This window comes from Daphnia pulex, chromosome 3 (genome assembly GCF_021134715.1).
Source record: "Daphnia pulex isolate KAP4 chromosome 3, ASM2113471v1".
Taxonomy (NCBI): domain Eukaryota; kingdom Metazoa; phylum Arthropoda; class Branchiopoda; order Diplostraca; family Daphniidae; genus Daphnia; species Daphnia pulex.
The window spans coordinates 11705647-11718665 of NC_060019.1; the positions used below are offsets into that span (position 1 = coordinate 11705647).

Below are 13019 nucleotides of genomic sequence, written 5' to 3' on the forward strand. Positions count from 1 at the left end.
GGTTTTTGCGCATATGTATTTTGATTTTATTCATTTTTCAATCATGTGTACATTAGACATTTCAGCATTCAAATTCACAAAAGAAAATAAGATTATATATTAATAATGTAGATTTCATCGTATAATTCCTTGTATATAAAAAACCGTGATTTGGATATATAGTAGTTCTCTCTTGTAGATTTCGGCAGATGAGGGCCACTGGACAATTGAATGAGGACTGCACACCTGCGAATTGCACCAATAGATTGGCGGTTTTTAATCGTGATTCAAATCGTATTTACGTGGACGATGAAAGTCAGTGGATGATTAGCAATCCCAACTACCTCCATGTCCTTTCCTCGACAGCATTGATATGAAATTCATATTCACATGACTATGTTGCACGACAAAAAGACGTGCTGGATATATGATGAAGATGCAATCCCCTCATGAACGCTGAAATTGATACGCCAGCACGATGGGGGACCGCCAAAGAACTTATTATTACGGTACACTGTCTTTATATATACACATACATGTGTACGATGTGGATTTCGAACGAGAAATATGACCACCCTCTGGAGAGATAGAGTGGAGGGGAGATATAAGGGCGGAGACCATGTAGACACGTATAGTATTCCTATTATTTTGAAATACTGTTACAAAAAATTGGAAAAAAAAGTTTTCGGGTCGAGTTAGCGTCGAGTCTTCACCGGTCTTCACGCAACAAATCACGACGTGAATAGAGCATCAGTTAAGACAGCCTCCCAGCGTTTTGAATGGAAGTATCACGGACCGTAGCGGATGAGACGGGATCTTGATGATGATTGGTGCTGATGACTTCCGGTTCGACTAATGCCGACAATCCGAAATCGGGTAGCTGATGCTGCTGGCCATCTCCCGCGACGTCTCCAGCTGTCGGCTTGCTGGCGGCCAAAGATAATTGATGCTGCTGCTGCTGATACTCAGCACTGACGACTCCAGGTGTCGTGTGTGGTTCCTTTCGGTTGGTCTCGCTGGCCGTCCGCACCAACTGACTCGATTTTAAACACAAAGGGGTGCAGCCGGCTGGCAAGCTCGCAGCTCCGCCATTAGAAGTCTTCGGCTGCATCATAAAACAAAATAAGAGGATTTCAGTTGAGAAATTCATGAACCTTGTAATAGACTATATAAAAAACAAAAAAAAACAATTCAGTGGGTGGGCGTTTCACGGTTGTTTTCTCTTATTTTTCCTTTTTCAAGTAGCTAGTCTATCGCGCATAAAAGAAGAGACAATGCGATGTGTAAAAAGGAGCCACCGGCGGGAGCCATCCACCATGTTCGTTGAATCCAATCGGTTTGAGTATCTACTAAGAATCAACCGAATTTACGAACCTTATCTACTAACTACATATTGTCGACTATATCTATGTAACCGTTGGAAAACAGGGAACTTGTATTCGAGGCCAGATGTATAATGTCAAATGCAAAATTAATGCAACAGAATATTTAAGTTAATTCTCTTGTTCTCGTCGTTGTAATACTATCATTTGCTGTGTATAAAAATACGGAGCGCTAGTAGTCTCACAAATCAGAACGAATCTAACGACTTGGGGTTGTCAGCCTGTTCGTACTGAGCACCGACAGCAGTTCCGGTTCCTAATGATGGCCTAGTGTAATTATTTGTAATAATATTGTCGAGATATTGTTGCTGAACTGTCTCTCTCTCTCTGGGAATTGTAATTTTTAGCTAATATTCTATAGACTTCAAGAAGTTGCCCATTTTTTCTATTTTCTGATTAAATATAGAAACTTCCGTCCTGTGTTCTATCGACATGACGAAAGAAAAACAGACAAAGAAAGGAATAAGCAGTGCAACAAATCGATAATGCCGTGCACGTCAATCCCGCGAGAAAAGTGGAGAAAAAGTATTGAATTTGAAATGTTTCGATTTGCCAGTCTTAGTAAAGTTTTATAGTAAGTAAATGGACTGTGTATACGGTGACTGTGTCATTCAAATAAATAGAAAACTAATTCTGAAAACTAATCTTCCATTTTCGTCGCATCACTAGCGATTCATCTATAGAGCGAACTTATTTAAAAAGGATTCGAAGATTAGGTGAGCGTCGTCAATGTGCACCGACCATTATTAAAGAAATTCTTTTGTAAGCAGTTTCCTTTTTCTTTTGATCTGGTGATGCGGAAAATGTTCCAGGCGCTTCCGCGATGGTGTTTAACTAGATGTAATAAACGCACAAAATGCGCGATGCAACTCAGACGCCTTTCGGTGCTGGTTTGTCGTGCGACTAAATAGATAACCTCGACCCGCCTCGAACTTCTATATACTTAAAGCGATTGCCCTCAAAATTTGATGATTCATTCCAGAAGTATCAGATGGGGATCGATTTCTTTTGACGGAAAAATATTAGGTCGCAGCACTCGTTGTACTTTTGGATTTATGATGACTTGCTAAAATCACGACCAGATATCTCAAGTGAATCGCAAAGATGTTTGGTTTAGTTTGGTTTTTTTCTCTGTATATTTTAGCACATTCGTTTTTTGTACTCATATACTACTTATCTCTTTATTTATTCATATCAGTCAGAATGATCTTTTATCCAATCCAACATGGAGGCGTTTACCGGCATGGTGGGGGGACCCGATCGTTCATGTAAGCGACACCAGAGATCCATCAAGGATTCAACGAGCCAAAACGAATAAGGAAACGAAAGAAAAAAGGAAATGTGTGCAACGCACAGCTCGCGGGAGCACAAGCAGAAAGAATGGAATCAAGAGAGAGCGAGAGAGAGAGGGAGAACAAAAAAGCGTTCACACTATATGTTACTTTGTAGCGCTTTTGTAGTTATATTTTACCGGTAGGCAGGGCCTCTCAGCAACTGAGAAACTGCTATGTACTCGGTACAACATGAGATGTCGCTCAGATAGAAACATCAAGAAGCAGATAACTCAAAGTGGGTTGCTGGCGGATAAAGTCTTGTACAAGAAAATGGGGCAAAGAAAGACGGTCAATGGGAAACCATCCAACATGGAGTACTGGTAACCGTCGACGAATCAGACGAACGGACTCGGATTGAGATAATTGAGAACAAAAACTCCTATTACAAATGAGACTAATGTTCTGCGTCGAGTCGCTCTGTATATAACGTGATGGTTGGACCGCGCTGGAGGAGCAGACCGTACATGTACAGCAAATGCAACTTTGAATGAGGGAGCAGCACCCTTTTCTCTTTCTCCCTCGAATATTCTCGTCAAGAGTTATAAGGAGAAACGCTCTAGTGTAATAAGCACACAATAGGTCTATGATTTGTAGGAGATGTAGCTTCGCAGAATCGCACATAATGTATACTGCTGCTGCGCGTGTAGTAGTTGCAATCTGTTCTAACCAAGGAGGCATTGTTAGGCACGATTGTCTCCCAACCACTATAATATCTAGTCAAGTCTTTCTTTCTTTCCTGTCCGCCCTTTATCCTGTTGGGTACTGTACATAAATAATTGCAAGATGCTTTATGAATGATGGCCAAGCATGCTGCAAGAAAAATGACCACAGCCAACCCGTCCAAATGTCATAGGTAAAAGCTCGTGTCGTCTTTGCGTGAGAACGATGGCGAGCCTTCCACAATTCGCTTTTGATGGTTAAATTATATAGCAGCTCAACAAGACTATGATAACGATCGCTTTTATTTGCTTTCCTGTTATTGGGTCCAATGTTTGTGTTCCTCAAAGAATATTGTTCGCACATACATATAAAAACAACAACGCAATTGATTCTGTTGATTGATAGTCCCGCACAGAAAAATAAATGCGCGGGTATAATATACAGTCCAGACTAATAATCGGCGGACATGTAGGCCTAATGTTTTATTGTTTTATTATCACAGTGCCACCCGTCACTTCACACAACAGGATACTACTGTATATAATTAATTTGTATATTGATTTGCAAAATCAATTTCTTCAAATGTTACAATTTCTTCAAATGTTACTGTCGAAATATAATTCATTATCAATTGAGCGATTTAGAATATGGCTACGTTGATTGTGTTGGATCGATTTGACGTCACGCAGTATACACCCTCTCAGCACTGTCTATCCATTCATCAAACTCTACATGTTTTCAACAAAAGTTCCAAGTTGGTAGATAATTGCAAGCGATCTAATTAGAGAGTGCTATAATATATGGGGGGAAATCGTACCTTGACGCTGGCTAAATGCACCCGCCACTCGACGGGTTTCGCCGGACGGTGGTACAAAACGCCATCGGGCGAACAGGGTTGCTGCTGCTGACCGACGAGAGCGCCGGCCACGTTAGAGGCCGTGGAAACAACGGGAAAGCCGGACAGGCCCACCTCTTCTTGATGGACAAATCCAATCCGCAGAGCCGGATTGCCCAGCGCCGGCATCATCTTCTTGCTGCTGCCGCCGTCCAGCAGTTCCGTGTCCACATTGGTCGTCATCTCCTCGGGAATGAGCGTCTCTTTCACGGCGCCGTTGGCGGTCGGACTCGGACGCCTCAGCGATCGTCGCTCCGCCGTACTCAGCCAAGTGCCGCTCGTGTTGTTCACGCTGCCGCCGTTGCGCGAGTTGGCCGAAAACCTGGAAGCCAAAAACAGCGATAGTTATTATCAAATCCGTGCGAATATTCCTCCAAAGAAATTTGTTTTTATAATCTTGACCTATCTGAAGCGTATCGCTGGTGATTGTAATGATGGCGACTGGAAGCGGGGATCCCACCGCAAAGGGTTTCGCGGAATGCCTCCCGGTAGCGCACCGACATGACGTTGTACAATATCGGATTGATGGTGGAAGAGAAAAAGTAAAAACACCCTGCGGATAATCAATGTGAATCAAAGATAAGATATATATTGCTCCGAGGGTTCTATTATTATTGCTGAGGCTGATTTGAACATGCATCGCTCATCCATTCGCATGATTATTAATATTACCTGTAACGAAAAACATTTTCTCGTTGATTTCGCGGTAATTCGGCGAGTCTTTGGCGTAGACGTAGAGAAGTCTCTGGGCGTGGAAAGGGGCCCAGCAGATGAAAAAGGCAATCACCACAGCAACTGCAATGAAGGACGAACAAATGCAAAAGAAAAAGGGAAATGAAGCAAGCCAGCAACGATGATGCTGCGGTTCATTTCTCAGCGTATCGAGTACATATATTGACAAATATACAATAATTCATTAATTATACTACAGTGGATGGACTAGTTAGATCTCATTTGGCTGCTCAATTTTGAGAGGATGTTTGACTTTATGAGATGCCGAGCGACCGTGCGCGGGCTAGATCAAAATCCTTGTTATGATATCCATGATCAAATACGATATATTACGACGGCCAGCCACCCCCCCTGTTGTCTATATTAATAAGCATCTTGCCCTGGAGTTTCAATAATATTATATCTTTTCTCCCCTCCGGATACCCACGGGGATGATGTTATCTATTTGACCTTTGTCGTACATTCTGGAATAGTACTAAAGCTAAAAGCTTGATTTCTTCTTGTATACCTTTTTCTTATCATCTCTTAGCTTATATACATACATATGTTTTATTATCCTTTTTTTCTTTTCTTATATCGACTTTGCTGCTGGCATCATCGTTCGTGTTGACCTTTCTACTTCGTTTCATTCACTTTGAGGCCGATTCCATTTGCGAAACCTCTTTCCGGCGCACGACTTAAAACTCCCGGTCACATTTGCCAAACAATGGAAGGTCGCAGGGTGAAACTACTGTATATAGGCTATATCGATCGATGATGTCATAGCACGCGGATGGAAAGGAACTGCTGATTAACCAAGTCAATCAAAAGGGGAAAAAATGCGATGAACCCCAGCAGCAATCCAATCTACCGTCTCTCATCACGCGCAGGCTCTGCGCCTTTCAAAGGCAAATCGTCTCAAAAAAGCCACAGGGTGTTTCAGCCTTTCGGTAACAAAGTAGAATCGATTTTGGATGGACGACACCCGTGCTGCGCACATTTTTTATTTTATTTTTTGAACGTGTTGAGATATTTTTCTCCTGAGATTCTAAAGAATTGTTCAAGGAGAGATAGCAGGTGGAAATTTGAAGGGGAAAATATCGAGACGATCGTAAATTTGAAAGCATTAAAAATAATGAGAGAATGAAAACTAGCGCGCTGTTATCTTCGTCAATATTATTCATCAAAGCGCCACATGATGCCCACATATAGTGTAATAGAAGTTGACTCTGAAGTTGTTCGCTTGCAAGTTGGCAATCGCGACGGGTTGCTCTATATAATAGCCAGCAACTAGGATACATAGCGTCTGTTTTTCCTGCTGCGCTTCTGTTTTGCTGCATCCAAACTATTTATTACAAAAAATGGTCACCCGTTCCATCAAATATAAAAACAACGTCAACTTGTAACTGACCATATGTGTTATACCACCCCAAAAAAACAAATTTGAATCGGCAATGTTTTTTTTTTTTTAAATTTAATTTAAGAAACGCCAAAATGTAGACATACAAATCAATAAATCTCACGTCGATTCGACATCAGAAAACTTCAAGACGCTATCTGGGGTTTGTTATTGGTTTTAACCTACACCCAGCTCCCGCTGTATGTATAAATCGAAAAAGAATAATAATAAAAAAAAAACGCCCTAAACAAACAAACAAAAATAAATATTTGGTGAGAATAAAGAATGATGCGAGCTGTTGATGCCAACAAGCTTCTTGAATCCACAGTAACACGCACGCAACATTATGGTCGAACAGTCTGTGTGCTGGAAAGTGACCATGTTTGTTTGTCTGGCACTGGTCTGGGTCTTTCCATTACGTGAGAATGCGTGTGGTGTCACACCCTTTTCTGCTGGCCAGAAAAGAATATGAATAGACGCCCTTTAAAGTGAGAGATGACGCATATAAAGAAACGGAGCTTTGCTGCAGCAGTGCAGCAACAAGGCCGGCTGCCAATATATACATCTCTGACATGTCCAGCACCCCCACAAGAAGTTCACTTGCTTTTACTCCACGGATTCTATATCATTTCCTTTTTTTTTCAGCTGATCCTTACTTGCGTCTATCGCTGCAAACTTCTTTTTCTTATTGCTTCGTTCTTCTTCAACTCGCAAATTCTTCCCCGTTTTCTTGATATTCATCGGCTGCTGTTACATTTTCCTCCTTAGACTTGCGCTTCTATATCTCGATGTAATCTTCCGATTGACTGGATTTCCATTCTTATATCCCATCAGACGTATAAATTCTAGAGAAAACCAACTATATCTTTTCCCATTCACTAAACATGGAAGAGCACTAGAGTCCGGCCCGGCAATCAATACGGTACACAGTCTATACCACCATCCCAAATCTGCTCGGCTATCTCTCTCTATCCACAGATATATAGAACTATATGTGCACAACTCTTTGACAAGAACATCCATTATTATCTCAGAGACTATATAGACGTCGCCAAATGATTGACACGTTACAGTTGAGTTTCGCTTTCATCATTTAGCAGACAGGCTTTTGTGACAGCCGAATAATCGGTCTGCCGCACTATTGTCCAACACTTTCAACGCGCACACACAGAAAAAAAGCGCGGCCGTAGAAGAATATCCCGATGGAGTTTTGTGCTGGAGTGCTGCTGGACACTACTCTAGCTATATTTGCACTGCTGTGCTGCGTGTTGTGTACTGATCGATCGCCTTTGGCGACTTAACGACCAGCGGACGCACACAGTGGTCGATGAATCCGATTGGGTTGATACAGCACGTAGAGGCGTACGCGACCTTTTATTCTCGGATTTTTCTATTATATTCTTCTTCTATCAATCTCTCAATCATCACCCCCCCCCCCCCATGCAGCCCAGAGTCGAAGGGAAGCAGATTGTTTGGTTTTTTTACTTTATCTATTTGTCTGGCCGTGTAAATCTCACATGGTCAGGAAATGGCGGACGGCCACCACACGCGCTAGGACGTTCAAGTGTGGGCGCCAAATATAGACGAGCGGAGCAGCATCAAGACTTGCAAACAAAGCTGGACAATCGATGCTGGGCACACATTACCAGGGTGACGAGACGAGAGACACTGAGAGAGCATATATGGGGGTGGTGTGTGACCAAAGTTGCAAGAATCTAACAGCAGTTGTGCAGTACAACGTTTCCATTAAAAGCCCGCCTATGTCACCAGCAGCATTCAACTTCTATTGCAATCAGAGTTGAACATTTCACGCGTTTATTGCGGCGCAATGCGTCGTGTACTACTATACACAACATATAGAGTCATCAGCCATGGCCGTGTGTCTATTTATTAGACTGGAATATCCAGCAAGTTCCGCCAGAGTGAAATAAAACGCTTTGACAGGACAACGTATAAGCAGTTGCTCAACTTGACAAGTGAAGGGAGCCGACGTCTGGGTGTTACTTCAATATAACATTCATATTCAAATATTCAAACACTTATGGTCTTATCCGCTGGCACATTGCATATAAAAAAAGGGGGCCAAACGGAAAGGACCGGCGGTTACATCAATCGATTTTAGTGAAGTGTTAATACATTCAAGAGTGTGCCGCAACGTGTATATGTAAGGAATACATTATAGATTCCGTTTAAAGCCCGAAAAAAAAAACCGGACATCGCGGAGAATCGGGCAAATAACGCGGCAATTGTCGGCCATTGTGATCGCATTCCGCTCACGTCTGGCCGCAAGATAAGCACAAATCTGCAATGCCGTTTATTTTATACTGTACGTAGAGTGAATCGGTGAGCGACTATTTATACGCTGTTCGATCAGCTATTTGGATCTATGATAATGGCCCGAACACTCGACAAATAAATTCCCAGTTGTTATGCTGTGTATATCGATCGCGGGGGCTGGTTGAGCTTATTCTTATCTGATGATGAACATTGGAGATTGTGTTGTCCACGGTCGACTAAACACATTACGTCCAATAAGAGTCTAAGTTTCGCTTCTTCTCTAGTTATAGTTCTCCCTGGCAACCCTGGAACCCAGTGCCTGCCCAGCCCTGCCCCGAGTCACTTATTGAATCTGTCATTTCTCCTGATTTCCCCTGTCAAAAGCTATGAAGCTCGCCTTCGTACATCATCGATAATCCACCAAGGGGGGTAGGGGGAAACTCCTCATCCCAATATAAAGAACCAATCCATATATAATAAAAGAACAAGCTTTTTGGGGGAGGAGCTTATTCATGTCCCAATGAGAGCACGCTGTGATTGGTCAGTCCAGTCGCCCATCAAGAGGGGTGAAAACCGCCGCAGGTTTTCACCCTCCTTGCTGATGGTCAAATAGGGGGGGTTGCTGCAAAGGGGAAAGGGGGGAAAGACAATGGGGTAAATTTCGGCGCCGTTGCAAAAAGAAGGGTGGGGTACTGGCTCACACTCACAACGCAGTACTTGCATCGATTTCTACGCGGCAAATATCGATATGTCAAATAGTACCAAATTCAAATCGGTATTTCTGTTCGAAAAATACTGTTTCCGCCCCCTCCATAGATTTCCCCTCAGATCAAGTCCCGTCTTATTTAAAGTTTAGCAATTAATGCAATTTTTTTCACGCGAAAACGTATTTATTGGCGGGTAGAATAACGAATAGGAACCCACGGGCGAAATAACTTTGGACGATTTATCCACGGAATGATTCGAAATTTAAAAATATAGGTAGAAAATGAAAATCTGTTGACTTGGCACGGGCAGATTTTTCAACGAGAAAAATGGGCGGGCACGGGCAGATGGTAAACGGACATATCTTTCTTATAAAAAGATTACATTCAAATAAACATTTAATCGAATTTAATAAAAAAATCAATTGAATTCCAATCGCCCAATCGGCAGGCAGAAAACGAATAATTATCGAAATAACAACAATAGAAGAGCCTATCACTACGCAAGAAAAAAAAAATTGTTTTGTCTGGGAAGCCTGGGCAGATTTTCTACGATAACATTGGCACGGGCAGATGGGCAACGGCCCATGAGAATTCAGCAGTAAATGATCAAAACTTATTTTTTATTCATTTTGCTTAACAACCTGGGATATAATCATAGGAAATGAATTACTCGCAATAGTATTACATTTGTTAAATAACACGAATTGCTATCACCAGGCAGCTACCTATGAAGAAACGGACGTTGCCAAACAAGATTACATTTGGTTACGTCTGGCGCTGTTTACGTGCAACTCCTTGCTTTAAAAAAAAGTAGAAAATGATTCCGACTTTAAGCTAGACCCTAAGTTCCCCGGTCTCGACCGGGCTCAAGTTACTAGTACCTTCTGTATAAGAAAAAAGAATGTGTTTTGCTGTATTAAATGGAATTCTCCCCCCGGCATGATATAATACGGTTTCGGGATGGTGCAAATGTCAGGTCGACAGCCGCAACAGCCATACAGGCTGTTGCGAACAGCATCGACATATAGCTCGCCCACTATTATGTCGAAGCGAAAAATAAAAGGATTACGCCCAATTTGTTTTCCTTCTACAACTGCCAACAACACCACAAACGGCGAAAACAACATAAGTGAGTGGGGACTCTAATTTATTCTGAAAGTATAAAAAATAAGAGTCTAGCCTTATCTGCTCGTGATCGTCTTTCAATTCCTCTATCAAAGGCCACCATTAACAACATGATAGAAAAAAACCTCGAATCGCTCATTAATGGCCCTTGAGATATTTTGGCAAAAGAGGGACCCTAATGAACCGCTATCAAGGACTTATAAACGGTCCAATTAGAATATATTTTCCTTTTGAATTTTCAACCGAAATCCATTTTGGGGATTTAAAATAAATAACATCAAAAATAAATGCGAAATCTTACCGAGCATACGGAGGATGGTCCTCCTGGACGACGACTGCCTGGATTCGTTGGAGTGGTGGACGACGCCCTGGACGTTGCGGCCGCGGCCCAGCGACGTCCGTCGAATTCGAATTCCGATGCGAAGGTAGAGCAGGCAGAGGATGCCCATGGGCACGATGAAGAAGATGAAGGTGGCCACTTCAAACAGGTTGGGCGGGTTCTCGTCCTGCAGGATGCAAAACGCCGACTCGGGGATGGCCTGCCCGGTCAGATTGACTCCGGCCGGGCTGACTCCGGCTTCGGCCGGATAAGGCACGTACGAGATGCCGGTGTAGATGGCGAACGGCAGGGCCGAGATGAGGGCTACCAGCCAAATGAGAGCCACGATGCGGGCTGCCCGACCCAGCCCGGCCATCGTGTAAGCGTGAAGCGGATGGCATATGGCCAGATAGCGCTCCAGCGAGAAAGCCACGATTGTCAGCACCGAGGCGTAATTGGTCCTTGGGTGGTACCGGCCGAAACGTATACACATAGTCAACGCAATAGAAATAAATAAAAAAGGGAATAAAAATGGGAACTATATAGGATGTAGTACAAAAGCAACTTATGACTTGACATGCTGACATTTAGTGCCCTCTAAGGCGCCATCAGCAGCAGCAGCTAGTGTAATGGGGAGCAACGAGTTATCACAATCAAGATGGTGCATCCAGCACAGCATCACCAGCACAATGTTTGTGAGCGGCAAAAGAAAACAATTCGAATTTTCGCTGACGCAGTAATATAGTTTTATAACAAGCGCCGTGGTTTATAGTAAGATGCCGTTAACAGGGCAACAAGCAATCAAGGAAAAGAGTAGTAAATAGATTGAAAATCTAGAGCTCTGATGCGTGCGCATATATTTGACGCCCCCGAAGCAATTTGACGTCAGCAGTGCGCTGTTGCTGGTGCAGACTGTATCTATAACTTCGTTGAATGCGCATAAACCCCCCGTGAGCGCTTTCTGTATATTTATTAATATCTTTTTCTGCGGAAATCTTTCATCACACAGATGCCCCCCCCCCAACTTTTAAAGTCTTATTATCATAGACGAATATAATAAATAGGTCTCTTTGGGACGAAAAAAAAAATGGGAGATAAAGAATGGAGGTCCACAGTCTAAAATCTCATTTGACTAAGTAGTTAAAGAAGCGGGGGCACAAAAAGCACCGCGTGCTATTCCATCCATTTCATTCAATATCAAATTTTTTTTATCAGGAAAGAGCTCTCCTCTTTTACAGATAAGTAGGGTATACCATGGACTTCAAAGAAATATATCGGACTGGTTATATTGTCAAGTATTAAAATTTTGGTTTATAGCTGGAAATGTGGGATAGTCTTTTTTAGACGCGAATTTATCATTTAGACAATCATAGAATTTTTTTCATGCACTGAGAATTCAGGTTACACTTTTATATGGTGGCCTCAAGTCGTCTAGCCAAAATGGTAATTTCTCGTAAAAAACCTCGTATAATAACATATCATATTTCTATTAAATTGCTATCTGTTTGCAACATTTGCCAGAAGGGATATATATAAATATAATACTTTCGAAAAAATGCGGGTGGAGATAGACTATGGCTATAATGCTATCCATTTTTTTTGCCCCTTTTGTCTGCAGCAGCAAATAGTTTTTCCGCTTTTGTCATTTTCGTCGAATAAAATGTAAATTCTCTTCGGCCAAGCGAGCGTACTATATATGCAACCCGCACAGCAGAAGCAGCACGCGGCTCCGCATGATGATGGTTCTTTCCATTTCGTTGATTTCGATGACGATTCGCTTTCAAGTGGGAAATATCAGCAGGCTCTTTATAAGCAGCTAGAGATGAGCTGGCGACAGGAAATGACCTCACTCTTCACTTTTTCCACAAGAGGGAAATGTTATTAACGCTCAATCTAATTTCTTCTGAATTTCTTGCGGAAGTCGCTTGATCGCATCTATCTCCTTTCAAAGCCCCGGCACAGTACGGAACTTGTTTTGTGTAATTCTTATCAATCTGACGTCAGTGAGAATAATCTCAACTTTGTAACGAATGGTTCTGTCAAATATATACAACTCTGAATTGTTTATCCACCGGTTTTTCGGAAGATTCCTATATATGGTAGTATATTTTGGCAACATTTCTTATATCCGTAAGATAGCCTATGTCAAACCGTATCAGCAAATGATGAAGCTGGCCCTGCAAGTATAGCGGAACAGACGATATAATATAGAACTCATGTACGATAGTTTG

The 13019-nt window shown here is 42.3% G+C and overlaps 1 protein-coding gene across 2 annotated transcripts in view; it reads right to left on the bottom strand.

The window, feature by feature from the left end:
- Nucleotides 1–13019, bottom strand: part of LOC124191132 (neurotensin receptor type 1-like) — a 31838-nt gene continuing 18819 nt past the window's right edge. For both annotated transcript variants that reach the window (XM_046584144.1, XM_046584145.1), the window contains exons 4-8: nt 10771–11249; nt 4923–5045; nt 4653–4803; nt 4173–4572; nt 1–1084 (exon numbers count right to left, since the gene is read on the bottom strand). In XM_046584144.1, the coding sequence (XP_046440100.1) occupies nt 734–1084; nt 4173–4572; nt 4653–4803; nt 4923–5045; nt 10771–11249 (1504 nt within the window). In that variant the 3' untranslated portion in view covers nt 1–733. The remainder of the gene's footprint in view (nt 1085–4172; nt 4573–4652; nt 4804–4922; nt 5046–10770; nt 11250–13019) is intronic.